Source organism: Mytilus edulis, chromosome 4, assembly GCF_963676685.1.
Source record: "Mytilus edulis chromosome 4, xbMytEdul2.2, whole genome shotgun sequence".
NCBI lineage: Eukaryota > Metazoa > Mollusca > Bivalvia > Mytilida > Mytilidae > Mytilus > Mytilus edulis.
In genome coordinates, this window is record NC_092347.1 from 11,926,383 (window position 1) to 11,942,405 (window position 16,023).

General features: G+C 34.2%; 2 protein-coding genes across 2 annotated transcripts in view; both read right to left on the reverse strand.

Moving 5' to 3' along the window:
• LOC139518671 (transient receptor potential cation channel subfamily M member-like 2) overlaps positions 1-12,823 on the reverse strand; it is a 43,200-nt gene extending 30,377 nt beyond the window's left edge. The window contains exons 1-4 of the mRNA XM_071310145.1: positions 12,758-12,823; positions 9,506-9,745; positions 5,263-5,486; positions 1,739-1,892 (exon numbers count right to left, since the gene is read on the reverse strand). Of these exons, the coding sequence (XP_071166246.1) occupies positions 1,739-1,892; positions 5,263-5,486; positions 9,506-9,743 (616 nt within the window). The 5' untranslated portion in view covers positions 9,744-9,745; positions 12,758-12,823. The remainder of the gene's footprint in view (positions 1-1,738; positions 1,893-5,262; positions 5,487-9,505; positions 9,746-12,757) is intronic.
• Positions 12,824-14,907: 2,084 nt separating this feature from the next.
• Positions 14,908-15,639, reverse strand: LOC139518672 (uncharacterized). Its single transcript, XM_071310146.1, has one exon. The coding sequence runs from the start codon at positions 15,637-15,639 to the stop codon at positions 14,908-14,910; it is 732 nt and encodes a 243-aa protein (XP_071166247.1).
• Positions 15,640-16,023: the final 384 nt, after the last annotated feature.

The window sequence follows — 16,023 nt, forward strand, 5'->3', positions numbered from 1 at the left end:
ACTTTCAAATTTTTGAATATTTTTATAAAGTATTTAAGTCCTTCGTCCCCTTTTTTTTAGGGGGGAACAGGTCTAGTTCTTAAATTCTGACATGACATTAACCAATTATTATCACATTTATTAATTGTTAATACTTAAAAATTCCAAAGATCTTTTAGAGTACATACAATCTAACTCTCTTTTATCTTGTAACAGTATTAAAACATTTGACTTTTCTACTCTTTACACTTGTATTCCACATTCCAAACTAAAAGACAAATATAAAGAGTTGGTATTGATTTGCTTCGTAAAAAAGAATGGCCAACGTAGATACAAGTATCTTGTCTTAGGGAGGGATAAATCCTACTTTGTAAAGGATCACTCTGATTCGAACAAAAAGAATTGTTTCTTTATTATTATGAGGCTGATTTCATGCAGGAACTTCTTAGGAAGAAAGATAAGAAGTAAGCAATATCCTTTAACTCTACTTTTCGCTATAGAGATGATGTTCTTTCACTAAATAATTCAAAATTGACTATGTGGAACGCGTCTATCCAATCGAGCTAGAGATAAAGGATACTACAGATACAGTTAAGTTGGCCTCATATCTTGACTTACATCTAGAAATTGACAAGAGGGTCGGTTGAAAACAAAACTTTACGACAAAAGAGATGATTTCAGCTTTCTAATTGTGAACTTTCCATTTCTAAGTAGCAACATTCCAGCAGCACCTGCATATGGGGTATATATCTCCCAATTGATACGATATTCCCGTGCTTGCATTTCCTATCATGATTTTCTTGATAGAGGGTTGCTGCTCACAAGGAAGCTATTAAACCAAGAGTTCCAAATGGTGAAGTTGAAATCATCCCTTCGTAAATTTTACGGACGCCATCACGAGTTGGTTGGCCGTTATGGAATAACCGTTTCACAAATGATATCGGATATGTTCCTTACGTCGTAACTACAATCTCCTTCCCTTTCATGAATGTGACCTACCGAATTAGACTGTTTATCGGATTTGTTATCACATAGGCAACACGACGGGTGCCACATGTGGAGCAGGATCACCTTACCCTTCCGGAGCACCTGAGATCACCCCTAGTTTTTTGGTGGGGTTCGTGTTGTTTATTCTTTAGTTTTCTATGTTGTGTCGTGTGTGCTGTTGTTTGTTTGTCTTTTTCATTTTTAGCCATGGCGTTGTCAGTTTGTTTTAGATTTATGAGTTTGACTGTCCCTTTGGTATCTTTCGTCCCTCTTTTTTAACACAGAAGAAATTATTGAATATATGTTGTTATAAACATTTTGTTCTCGTTTGTCCATCTTATTTGTCTATTCGAACACATGTTTTGCCAAAGTATAATTGTTCTTGGCCTTAAAATCACAAACTATTGAATACTACAAGATTCTAGTAAGATTCTTACTTTCAAATTGAGTAATGACGTAAAAGCTGCATAGTTTTCTATCTAATATAGTGTCTTAACTTTAAATGACATTGTATTATACTATTGTTATCTGCTGTCTATTCATGTTTTATTAATGTAATATATGTTGTTTGTTTCGGCATATCATGTCTATGCGTTTGCAATAACGATTCATTCATTTGTTCAAACACTCTTTAATATCTTATGTGCACACATATTATTCAAATGATAATAGTTGAATCAATCAATCTGACATTATAAACCATTAATCGCAAATATATAAGATGAAACAATATTATACCCAATGGAATTAAAAAATAATTATACAAACTTACAAGGCGTGTCTTCGAGGGTCATGAAAGATATTTTGTTTTGGGATAATCCTTTCAGCATAGATGCATGAAACTCAGCATATGACTTCTTATTCCCCAACCATACATTATATATTTCTCCAAGGAGACAGTCGCTCTTTTTCTTTTGCCAGTAGTCCTTGCAATAAATGAAAAAGTAAGAATATTAGGCCAAATTAGTTGTAACCAAGACGTGTTATTGTATTGTGATTTGTGGTAGGAAAAGAACATTACAAGTATACACGATATGATGAAACTTCGATATTATAATAACAGATGTGTTTATTGTTATTTTTTAAATAATCTGAAAGGATACAAATCACAAAGGTAACGTTGACCCAAAAATGGTATGACTCTTCTATTTCTGCTTGTTTTGCTTTCGTTTAAAATTTTAGGCTTCCAATCTTTTTGTCACGGGCATACGAGCATCTTCGGGCACTTCGGCTCCCTCCACCAATAAAATCTGTCCGCCACGATATAGTCCAATAGTGGTGCTTAAAAGTATCGTTAAATTCAGTATGTATACTAAAAAAATGTATCCTGTTGAACTTACTTTAAATAAAGCTAATACCAACAATGACCACTGCCCTTTCCTCGATCTTGATATATATATCATTAACAGAAAGCTTAATACTACAATTTATGATAAAAGAGATGATTTCTCATTTCCTATCGTTAATTATCCATTTTTAGATGGTGACGTTCCCTTGTCACCATCTTACGGTGTTTATATATCCCAACTTGTACGATTCGCTCGTGTATGTAACAATGTTTTAGATTTTAACGAGAGAAATTTATGTTTTCCTGAAAAATTATTACACCAGGATTTTCGATATCACAAACTAGTCAAAACATTTACTAAATTTTATCATCGGTATAAGGACATCATTCGTAAATATAGCTCAACATGCAGACTTCTAATACGTTCAGGTATTTCACATCCAATATTTTATGGAAATATTCTTCATAAAGAACAAAAATGTCAGTATTCAACTCATGCAGAAGCTAACAAAACCTTTAAATAGACTTATTTTAAAAGAAGGGATATAGTTACGATACTCTTGTCAGGTCATTAAAGATAGCATATTTTGGCGTTAATATTGATTCACTTATAAGGTCTTTGCATCAGATCTAAACACATTTATTATCAATAAACCAGTTGTTGGCATGACACGGGTTATGTTCTTCTCATATATGTTATGATGGTATGATACTAAACCCCTCATGGGGAGGATTATGCCTGATATTCATATAATGAAGACATAATTTTTCAATCAGTTTAAGTCCGGAGCTGGCATGTCAGTTAACTGCTAGTCGTCTGGTGTTGTTTATGTATAATGGTCATTTTGTTTATTTTCTTTGGTTACATCTTCTGACATCAGACTCGGACTTCTCTTGAACTGAATTTTAATGTGCGTATTGTTATGCGTTTACTTTTCTGCATTGGCCAGAGGTATAGGGGAGGGTTGAGATCTCACAAACATGTTTAACCCCGCCGCATTTTTGTGCCTCTCCCAAGTCAGGAGCCTCTTTTCTTTGTTAGTCTTGTTTTATTTTAACTTTTAGTTTCTTGTGTACAATTTGGAGTTTAGTATGGTGTTCATTATCACTGGACTAGTATATATTTGTTTGGGGGCCAGCTGAAGGACGCCTCCGGGTGCGAGAATTTCTTGTTGCATTGAAGACCTGTTGGTGACCTTCTGCTGTTGTCTGCTCTATGGTCGGGTTATTGTCTCTTTGGCACATTCCTCATTTCCATTCTCAATTTTATTAAAACACTAATAATCATTCAATGAAAGTCCCAACTATGTATTGGCTTCCGAAGCTACACAAAACCCCTTACAAATATAGATTTATTTCGTCTTCAAGCCATTGTTCAACTACTAAATTGTCTATTCTTCTTACCAGCACACTTGGTACAATTAAAAACCTGATAATAAATTGTTCAAATAAGGCCTTCGAAAATAGTGGAATAAATTACTTTTGGAGTGTCAAGAACTCGTTGGAAGTTCTTGATAAATTGCATGCTTATATTGGTAATTTTGAATCTGTTGATCGTTAATTATCCGTTTTTAGATGGTGACGTTCCCTTGTCACCATCTTACGGTGTTTATATATCTCAACTTGTACGATTCGCTCGTGTATGTAACAATGTTTTAGATTTTAACGAGAGAAATTTATGTATTACTGAAAAATTATTACACCAGGGTTTTCGATATCACAAACTAGTCAAAACATTTACTAAATTTTATCATCGGTATAAAGACATCATTCGTAAATATAGTTCAACATGCAGACTTCTAATACGTTCAGGTATTTCACATCCAATTTTTTATGGAAATATTCTTTATAAAGCACAAAGGTGTCAGTATTCACCTCAGAAACTTACAAAACCTTTGAATAGACTTATTAAGAAGGGATATAATTATGATACTGTTGTCAAGTCATTAAAGATTGCATATTTTGTCGTTAATATTGAGTCACTGATAAGGTCTTTGCATCGGAACTAAACACATTTATTCTGGAAACAGTTGTTGGCATGACACGGGTTGTGTTCTTCTCATGTATGTTGTGATGGTATGATACTAAACCCCTAACGGGAAGGATTGTGCCTGATGTTCATGTGATGGGGTCATAATCTTTCGGTCAGTTTGATTGAAGTCTGGAGCTGGCATGTCAGTTGACTGCTAGTGGTCTGTTGTTGTTTGTGTATTATTGTCATTTTGTTTATTTTCTTTGGTTACGTCTTCGGACTCGGACTTCTCTTGAACTGAATTTTAGTGTGCGTATTGTTGTACGTTTATTTTTCTACATTGGTTAGAGGTATAGGGGGAGGGTTGGGATCTCACAAACATGTTTAACCCCGCCGCATTTTTGCGCCTGTCCCAAGTCAGGAGCCTCTGGCCTTTGTTAGTCTTGTATTATTTTAATTTTGGTTTCTTGTGTACAGTTTGGAAATTAGTATGGCGTTCATTATCACTGGACTAGTATATATTTGTTCAGGGGCCAGCTGAGGGACGCCTCCGGGTGCGGGAATTTCTCGCTACATTGAAGACCTGTTGGTGACCCTCTGCTGTTGTTTTTTTATTTGGTCGGGTTGTTGTCTCTTTGACACATTCCCCATTTCCATTCTCAATTTTAATAAATGTTGGGGTAAAACGGAACCGCCACAAATAATATCCTGTGTTCAGGGATTTTATGTCGATAAAAATACAGTATTTGTCCCATTATAATCGAAAAAATTGATGGTAGCCGTAGATTTGTTTCCTTAAAGCATAGGTTTGGGATTTATATTCATATTTACGCCTCACTGTCGCTCTTGATAAAGTATTCAGATATCAATGTTCAACTCATAGTTAAATGAAAATTAAATCTACGGCTGCCATGAATCATTTCTTAAAAATATTACATGGCAAAACATAAAACATAAAATATTGGTTGTAATCATAAAAAGGTCACATTTACAGGAAATGCATGATAGCTAAACAATGAATGCCACATAATCGTACCCATCCGTAATGTTTTTCTTGTGTATCTTTGATTTCGTCGTGAAGATGGATTTGTTCCTCATGAAGACCGATGCTGGTTTCACACATGCTTTCTTCCGGTAGAATTCCCACTAGACTTATAAAGACATCATCACCTTCTGATTGCAGTCTATTAAAATCCTCAACTGCTTCTCTCACGATACAGCTAACTGTCTCCGAAGAACCCTTGTAGAGAATCAAACTGTCTGCAAAATATTTTTATGAAACCAAAATGTAAATTTAATATTCCTTTATTGATATACTTAGATTCTACCACTGCATCAAATGTGATACAAAAAAAAATCAAATATATTTTATTGTCAATTAAAGACGCCCATTACAGGCAGAATAATCACAAGTTAAATTTGGTACAAATTATTACAAAATGATTACAATTATGTAAATACGACACAATATTTATCTACTCGAGACAGTTAAATTTCCAAATTTAAAACGCGAGGCTCGCCGAGCGTTTTAAATATTAAAATTTAACTTTTGAGAGTGAATACTAATTGTAGTACACGAGATTTGATGGTTAAATCTGTTTCTTTAATGATCTTTAGACTTTTCTAACGACATGCAAAAAATATGTGTTCTTTCTACTTGACGTCATCAGACATGGTCGCCTTTTTACTTAACGTCACAATAGGGATTTCAGAGGAAAGAAAGATTTGACATTATAATTGAATTTATGCGATCAAACGAACCACACGTTGCCTACAACAAAAAATATCAACAGGTCAGGAAAGAGATAAATCGAATAAGAATTAGAGAAACTTTGATATACGTCTACATGTGTTCTGTGTCAGTGATTGACCATTTTACAAAAAGGTGTTCAGTGAAATGTATAACTATAAATTATAACTAGCCTTCGAATTTTTCTCAAAGAATATACTTTAAAACTTTCATATTATTTTCAAATATAAAACGAAATATATCTTTTCAACAAATGCTACGAAAACTGTTATATTTCTATCAACAGATACTAAGGAAAATCTCATCATTTTGTTTTCCCCATATACTTCAAAACTCTCATATTCTTTTCAACACTACTGAAACTTTATGTTCATTTTCAACAAACTTACTATACAAATCCTTGTTTGTATCTTCTAAATAAATTTGGGAGATTAGAACATCGATAAACTACTGTTATGTTATTTTGCCTTTAACAGATAAACGTCATATTTATTATAATTTTCAACGTTGGTGGAAGCGGTGAATGTTGTTTGTTATGATAATAGAGTTTTCGTTGGTGGGTTATTAGTAAATGTATTTGGAAATGTTTGATGAAAGTGAATTTCAATACTGAACACCTCCAATTATCATAAATGAAAGATTTCCTCAAATCCGGCGGAGTTCTTTACAATCAAATTTATAGTAATTTATCCCTTTTTGCGCATTATTTTAAAAGTTGAACGCAAATTTGAAGATCTGAAATTGTTAAGCTAAATTTGAGACGAATTATATAAATATATATAAATATGTAAGCCTCAAATCTATGTCCGGCCTCAAATCTATGTCCGGCCTCAAATCTATGTCCTTTCCGCAAATCTATGTCCTTTTTAATATTGCGTCATAGACGTTCCAAATCTATGTCCTGTATTGTCTCACATCTATGTCCTTTATTTACTTAAATATATGGCCATTTTTGGCTCAAATCTATGTCCTTTCATTGACGTTAAACATAACAAAACGTCATCAATTAACAATGAAAAGTTTTAACAATTACAGGTGTAAGTACGGCCTTTAACACGGAGCATTAACTCACACCGAACAAACATTGAACAAATGGTTTATATGACAAAAGCAAGGTTAACATTGTATCTATTAATACATATGGTTTAAAATTGCTTTATGTTTTGTTTTTTAAACTGGAGGAAAATCTGTTATGAATAGTGGACTACTACTATTGGGGAATATTTAAAATTCAAAACAAATCTAGCCATGAACAATGGGACTGCAGTGTTTACATCTTGTTTCTGGAGAGAAGGAATGTGCCAAAACATAAAGAATGATTCTTCTCGGGGAAATATTTTCGTTATTTAAGACATTATTACAAGTTTTACATTTGAACTAAATAGATATCAGCTAAGACCAAACAATTGATATATGTTCTATTGTGATTCACAAATATTTCAAATATAAAGAAAGTTTTTTTATCAATTTAGAATAATTTTTTGATACTAGTGTAACGTGTAACCGGGCGGGGATGTTTAGATGTTTTTATCTCGGGTTCGTACCAGTTTCCTGGGATTTGAAAAGCAATTCAAAAGTTCTAAAGTCAATAAAAAGTTTACACTACCACTAACAAATATGAAACAAATACTACATAAAACGAATTTCAACACCTATCAACCTAACCCGAACCTGTTGAATTAAAACTGTTTAAAACCCTTTCAGTCCGATACTGAACCAACTGTTTGAAACTATAGTCTGAAACCTAAATGTATGGAACTGGTTTGAAACCTAAATGTATGGAACGGGTCTGAAACCTAAATGTATGAAACTGGTCAGACGGTTTGGAGCTCTTGTCTGAAACCTAAATGTTTGGAACTGGTCTGAAACCTAAATGTTTGGAACGGGTCAGACGGTTTGGAACTATTGTCTGAAACCTAAATGTTTGGAACTGGTCTGAAACCTAAATGTTTGGAACTGGTCTGAAACCTTAATGTTTGGAACTGGTCTGAAACTGAAATGTTTGGAACTGGTCTGAAACCGAAATGTTTGGAACTGGGCTGAAACCTAAATGTTTGGAACTGGTCTGAAACATAAAAGGCATAACACTTTATTTAATAAACATGTCTATACATGTCTGAACAACAGGGCAGCACTAAGGCATGGTATGTCAGCAAACACTCACTGCAATAGTGAGAGATGTGAGACGCAAAACCTTAGCACCAGCCCTGTTTGGACAATCTGTACCGAACCAACAGTCTCAGCCTTTCTATCTTCTGTCCGCAGGTTCCAAGCACTACACTTCACTTAAACTTAACCGACTGCCTGCTATAAACTACAACCTTTCCGGTGTTCACTGTCTGCTGTCTTTTGTACAAATAACGAAAAGCAACCCACTATTTATACTTAGAATGCGGACCTCGAAGAGAGCACCCTAGCATTAATTATACAGGTAAAGCGTCTGATAGCAACCAAGGATAAAGAGATGATGTTTAATGCCGTTTTCAATGATAAAGAGATAAAATGGGAAATTCAAAGAGGTTTCGAAAAATATACAACTGTAGAAATATTATAACCTTCTTAAACTGTAAATTCGTAACACTAGTATTCAAGGAAAAACATAGATAAAGTGGTATAAATGTCAATGAAACAGCGATATGAACAAATTCACAAGACAAAACGAAGTACGTCGAAGTTGCAAACAAATATTCATTCTTTGCAGTTTTTTTTAGTAAAATAAATGTGTAGTTTCATTCTTAAAGACGGTACACAATAATAGCCCACGCATGTAAAGATTTTAACCACACACATGGAAAAATGACAATAAAACAAAAATCATATATATAAGACCGTACTTGAAACAATATTATAAATACCAGCTAAATAATTTAGCTGGATTTTCTTAAACGCATACTATACTTCAGCTATTGCATATACATGGAGAACACACACCAACTTAATATTGAATTATGGGAAATCACTTAATAAAATAAAAAACCTATAAGGCCGAACTTATTAGACGGGCATAAATTTGCTCATGGCGAAACAAATTCGAAAAAAACATTACACAGATTTGAGACCTTATCGTTTTAACGGACACAGATTTGCGAATGACGTCACGATTAAAAATCGGACACAGATTTCAGGCCAAATCTTTTTTACGGACATATACTAGCGTTAAAATTAGTAAGATCATATTATGGGGAACATATATTTAAAGTTTCAAGTTGATTGGACTTTAACTTCATCCAAAACTACCTCGACCAAAAACTTTAACCTGAAATGGGACGAACGGACGGACGCACGCACAGACCAGAAAACATAATGCCCCTCTACTTCTAGGTGGGGCATAAAAAATAGTCCTATCAAACTTGCAACAACGTATTAGTTTTGAACTGAGTCTGGTGCTTTGTGGAAAAATGCTTTGAGATGAAGAACAATGACTAAGATGCTCCTTTGCGTTTGGTTTTGACGATTTGTGGAAGGAAGTTCTTTTGTTAAGAACTTATACAGCTTGTCCTTTTTAATCCCAAAACCAACAATCTCTTACCTTTTGCGCCTTTTGCGGTCTCTATGAGTCCATATTGAAATACTGATGTTATCCATGGTTTAGGTACAAAGCTTTTTGAATCACCAATGATAGAGAGGACGAGTTTAGGTGGTTCTGGATCACGGTACGGGTTTTCTCTCTTGTTCTTACTCCTGTCTTCCAGCAACCGGCTTTGCAACTCATCTTTTTTCTTTTCCCGCAACTTTATAAGTTCCTCCCAGAGGCGATTTTTCTCCATTTCTGTTAATCAAAGAGTTTTCAATTAAAGTGCGAAAAAAATAATTGCGCTAAAGATGTATTGTATGCTGTCTTAAAACATCTTTATATCTGCCTTCATATACAAATATAGTTTTACCAAAAATAATTGTATAATTTATATTTATAAAGTAATTACACAATATAGTTGCGAATTTACTATCTAATGGAATGACTAACTAACGCTATCATGCATCATCATCGCCAACGAAAGATTACGATTCTACATGCTCCTCTTCAACAAGGGTCACGATACGACCCGGAGATGCCGTGAGCTGACGTTTGCTTTTCACTAACATAACTAGCATTACGGTAAGTTCTGTATTTTATTGTTTAATGTCACATAATTTCTATCTGTATAGGTTTGTAGAAACCCCCGATTTTTTTTAATACTTGAATGTTTTTTAATCAGTTAAAAGGAATAACATAAAAAGGTAATATTTCTTAAAATATTCAGGGAGAGAACACAGTTACTCCCTAACCATCAGTTACTTTACAGTATGTACCGGTAATTCATCATAAAAACTAATGCAATGTTATCAAACAAGAGAATACCGGCATTATGCATTTCTTAGCATGTTCAACGAGTGTTTTTGTAAACGTTTTATTACCAATTTTATAAATAGTTGTACCGATAACAACAGTTGTATGTATATCTGTTTTTCTGATGTCCGTCTATGTATATTAATACCTTGAAAGTACAACTCGGTTGACAGAGTTAACAGATTGTTTTTTATAGTCATGCGTCATTTGCAACTTATTCTTAGTTTTTTTTTACTGAAGTTGTGTGATTTTATACCACTTTCCAAGATTAAGCAGGGATTGGGTTGAGTGCCCACACATATGTTTAACCTCGCCTGTCCTATTTCAGGATATATATCAAAGGTACCAGGATTATAATTTAGTACGCCAGACGCGCGTTTCGTCTACATAAGACTCATCAGTGACGCTCATATCAAAATATTTATAAAGCCAAATAAGTACGAAGTTGAAGAGCATTGAGGTTCCAAAATTCCAAAAAGGTGTGCCAAATACGGCTAAGGTAATCTATTCCTGGGATAAGAAAATCCTTAGTTTTGTAAACAGGAAATTTATAAAAATGACCACATAATAGATATTCATGTCAACAGCGAAGTGCTGACTACTGGGCTGGTGATACCTCGGGGACGAAACGTCCATCAGCAGGAGCCAGTAATTCAATGAACGGTCGTTGGTTCATGTGTCTGTAGTATTTGTTTTATATATAATGGCGTAAATGGGATTGTTATAAACTAGGCCGTTAATATTCCTGTTTGAATTGTTGTACATTTTTCGTGTCTGTGTTTTTTTTTTTTATTAAAGCTAAATACGGCCATTGTGGATTTTCTGGTTCATTGTTGAAAGCCGTATGGTGGCCTAAAATGCGCCATCCCCACAGTTGAGCTCTGGTCTCATTTGACAATAAAACAGCATCTACTTATGTTATACTGAAGCTATATTTATAGCCATTATATCATCGTATGTAGGCTTGTAGCTAAAATTAATAATGAGGATCTGATATTTTTCAATGAATCTTATCGTTATTTATTTACCCCTTGTATATTCCCCTTCTGTTTGTTCTATCTGTTATATCTGATATAATTCAATAAATCTTACCGGTATTTATTGACGCCTTGTATATTCTCCTTCTGTCTTTTCCATCTGTTATATCTGATATAATTCAATAAATCTTACCGGTATTTATTGACACCTTGTATATTCTCCTTCTGTCTTTTCCATCTGTTGTATCTGATATAATTCAATAAATCTTACCGGTATTTATTGACGCCTTGTATATTCTCCTTCTGTCTTTTCCATCTGTTATATCTGATATAATTCAATAAATCTTACCGGTATTTATTGACGCCTTGTATATTCTCCTTCTGTCTTTTCCGTCTGTTATATCTGATATAATTCAATAAATCTTACCGGTATTTATTGACGCCTTGTATATTCTCCTTCTGTCTTTTCCATCTGTTATATCTGATATAATTCAATAAATCTTACCGGTATTTATTGACTCCTTGTATATTCTCCTTCTGTCTTTTCCATCTGTTATATCTGATATAATTCAATAAATCTTACCGGTATTTATCGACGCCTTGTAAATTTTCCTTCTGTCTTTTCCGTTTGTTTTATCTGATATATTTCAATTAATCTTACCGGTATTTATCGACCCCTTGTATATTCTCCTTCTGTCTTTCCATCTGTTATATCTGATATATTTCAATAAATCTTATCGGTTTTTATCGAACCCTTGTATATTCTCTTTCTGTCTTTTCCATCTGTTATGTCTGATATATTTCAATGAATCTTACCGGTATTTATCGAACCCTTGTATATTCTCCTTCTGTCTTTTCCATCTGTTATGTCTGATATAATTCAATGAATCTTACCGGTATTTATCGAACCCTTGTATATTGTCCTTCTGTCTTTTCCATCTGTTATGTTTGATATAATTCAATGAATCTTACCGGTATTTATCGAACCCTTGCATATTCCCCTTTTGTCTTTTCCATCTGGTATGTCCGATATAATTCAATGAACATTACCGTTATTTATCGACCCCTTGTATATTCCCCTTCTGTCTGTTCCATCTGTTATATCTGATATAATTCAATGAATCTTACCGGTATTTATCGACCCCTTGTATGTTCTCCTTCTGTCTTTTCCATCTGTTTTATCAGTTATATTTCAATAAATCTTACCGGTATTTATCGATCCCTTGTATATTCTGAATCTTACCGGTATTTATCGACCCCTTGTATATTCTCCTTCTGTCTTTTCCATCTGTTTTATCAGTTATATTTCAATAAATCTTACCGGTATTTATCGATCCCTTGTATATTCTCCTTCTGTTTGTTCTATCTGTTATAACTGATATATTTCAATGAATCTTACCGGTATTTATCGACCCCTTGTATATTTTCCTTCTGTCTTTTCCATCTGTTATATCTGATATAATTCAATGAATCTTACCCGTATTTATCGTCCGCTTGTTTATTCGTCTTCTGCCTGTTTCATCTGTGATATCTTCTGAGCGTATAAAATTTAATTTAAAACCAGTAATTCAAGGAAAGTTAGTAAGAACAGATCTTCCTGTTCAATAAAGGGTCAAACGCAGGATATCCTTTTTGCGAGAGATAGAAAGCTATTGATAAAAACATTTATTTCAAAGAAAATACTATATATCGGTATATAATCTATTTTATAGTTTTAATAATATTCATGTGTTCATACAAGTTCCCAATACTTGATTTCTTTCACTCCACATTTTAAAAGTTATAGATCAAAGGTCCATATAAAATTTAAAACCAAAATACATTTTTTTCGTATAATCAACACACTCTAACTTCTCTATTTCCAACCTTTTATATATTCAGTATATCATGCAATTCTGCCAAAGTGCCAACGAACTTTTAATGTTATTAGCATATTATAGCTCGAAACTTATTAACCGGTGTAATTTTTATAGGTTCGACTTATTTGGATAAGTGGGTTTTACTCCAAAGTCAAACTGTGGTTGTATTCTGGAAACATGCTAAACACAGCAACAACAAGCATTAAGAAAAACAATAACTTTAGAAGTTTAATCTTCCAAACATGTTTGTCATTCTCAGAATAATCGACAGGATTGTAACCAGTTGGTCCGAGACCACAATTGTCGTCCCTTGTTTTTCGTTGTTCACGAATATAGTCGCTAGTGTTGACAGTGGGTTACTTGCCATTAATTTTTATACTCCTTCCAAATTTATTTCTCCATGTTTATTGCCTCAAATTGCAAGTATGGGGGTGAAATTACACTGTAAAAAAATTTGGGTCCAGAATTTTAAAGGAAAGTAGTGATTTGGTCCAGCTGAAAAAGGTTGAAAATTAGCACTTCGGAAGCTGTCAAAAGATTTCAAGACGCCCTAAACATAAAATTGTCCATATTTTGAGTTAGAGACGATGAAGTTTTCTATAATTTTGATATAATTTGTTCCAAAAGTAGTACAACCACACTGTAAAAGTTTCTTTGAGAAAGCGCAGGTGGGATTTTTTTTATTTTCATTTATGTTCTAAAAGAAATGCACTACGAAATAATTGTGTTCTCGGACCAGTTGCGAAGTTGAGCGTTCAAATGGCGTGGTCATGTTTCTGAAAATGTTTTGCGTGCAACGTACCAATAGTCGAGAAAAGACGTAATGGGGAGATAATATTGAAGAAGTATAATCCTGACTGTAGAGGCGAGGTCGCTACCAGAAAACCACCAAGGTGGTAAAATATGAAAATGGGATCAACTTACTTGAACCATGTGTTATGACATTTATTTTTTTCTTACATTAATGACCTAGATTTCAATAATAGTGACACTCATTTGAAAGTTCGTTTTGGTGACACTCATTTGAAAGTTCGGTTTGGTGACACTCATTTGAAAGTTCGTTTTGGTGACACTCATTTGAAAGTTAGTTTTGGTGACACTCATTTGAAAGTTGGCTTTGATGACACTCATTTGACAATTTTCTGGGTCTACCCCTTCAGCTACATTCAATATATCTAATGTTATAACTGGAAATATCGTTATTTTAAATCGATGGCTTTATTATCTAACCAATATATCCAGAAAATAGGTTTAAAACATCAATAAAAACTTGAGGGCGTGTTGTGTCCATGGTATCATTAAAGAGAGGCCAAAAATATCAAAAGGCTTTTCAAACTCATGATCACAATTGTCGAAAAATAGATGACAACGTTATGTGATAAAAAGACGAAAAAAAACAATCATACACAAAACACAACATAGAAGAATAGACTGAGCAATACAAACCCCAGAAAGAACAAAGCTGATCTCATGTACTCCAGAAGGGCACGCAGATCCTGATATGGTTCTGAGATACTAAAACTCTAGGTTGTTAATAGTGTTGTGGAAAAAATGAGTTCAGGCTAAAATAAAAAGTAGTTTTTATGTCCCAATTTATGGGCATTATGTTTTCTGGTCTGTGCGTACGTCTGTTCGTCCGTCTGTTCGTCCGTCCGTCCGTTCCTCGCGATTCTGTCTGTATTCTGTCTGTATTTCCCACTTGTGTAATTAGGATGGGTACGTCACAGATTCCTTTCGGCTATTATGTGACGGGTTGGTCTGCGCACAATTAGTCGCGCTTGCTGAGGAGTGCTGATTTAAACTCCTCGGTAGTAGTGGCGCACACTACTGAGTCTTCCAGATGGTTCCAGTTTATTGCAGTGCGCACAAAAATAGAGTTCTTGTATTGTTCTGTCTTACTGGTTGGAACTATGACCGCACGTTTGTTGTTACGGACTTGGTGGTCTATAATGTTTTTTGTTACAAAGTTATTATATGTTGTTGCTTTGATTTGTCTCTTTGGTCTATGAAATTGGATTAAATCGTCGGGAGGAAGCGCTGGTATCTTCCTCTCAACCACTTTGAAAAAGAAGATCAGTCGTTGTTGTTGGCGTCTTGATTGTAATGACAAGAGTTGAAGTTCTTTTAGCATTTTTGTCATACATCCTTCCTCTCTTGATTTGTAGTCTTTGGTAATGAATCTAGCACCTCTCTTTTGTATGGATTCTAGTTTGTCAATGTCTTTTTGGGTATATGGGTCCCAAATAATTGATCCATACTCCATTATTGATCGTATGAGAGCTATATATGCTGTTTTACGGCATTCCATAGGACAGTGTTGTAGGTTCCTTCTAAGGAAGCCTAGGGTAGAACTAGCTTTGTTACACGTATTTGTTATTTGTTCTTTCCATTTAAGATCTTCTTGTATTTGGAGTCCTAGGTATGGGTTGGATGACACTTGTTCAAGCGTGTGGTTGTTAAGGTTGTAAAAACGCTGACTTTTACTTTTCAGGCTAAGCATATAGCATTTTTTGGCGTTGAAGCGCATACCCCAGTCGTCGGCCCATTTTTCTAGTGATTTGAGATCCTCTTGTAGTTTGTTATGGTCATTTTGGTTTTTGATTTCCCGGTAGAGCAAACAGTCGTCTGCAAATAGTCGTACTGATGAGTTTACTGCATCTGGGAGATCATTTATATGACACAGGAAGAGGATGGGTCCTAGTACCAGGTTAAAGTTTTTTGTCGAGGTAGTTTTTGATGAAGTTGAAGTCAAATCAACTTTTAAAAAACTTAGTTTACATGTTCCCTATGATATGATCTTTCTGATTTCAATGACAAACGGTCCATAGAACATAGAAAAGGATAGTGCGGATGGACATCCGTGTACTGAGGAAACATTCTTGTT

Bases quoted from the DNA above. Each gene is read 5' to 3' on its own strand.
- LOC139518672 (XM_071310146.1), bottom strand. From the start codon at position 15,639: ATGCTTAGCCTGAAAAGTAAAAGTCAGCGTTTTTACAACCTTAACAAC.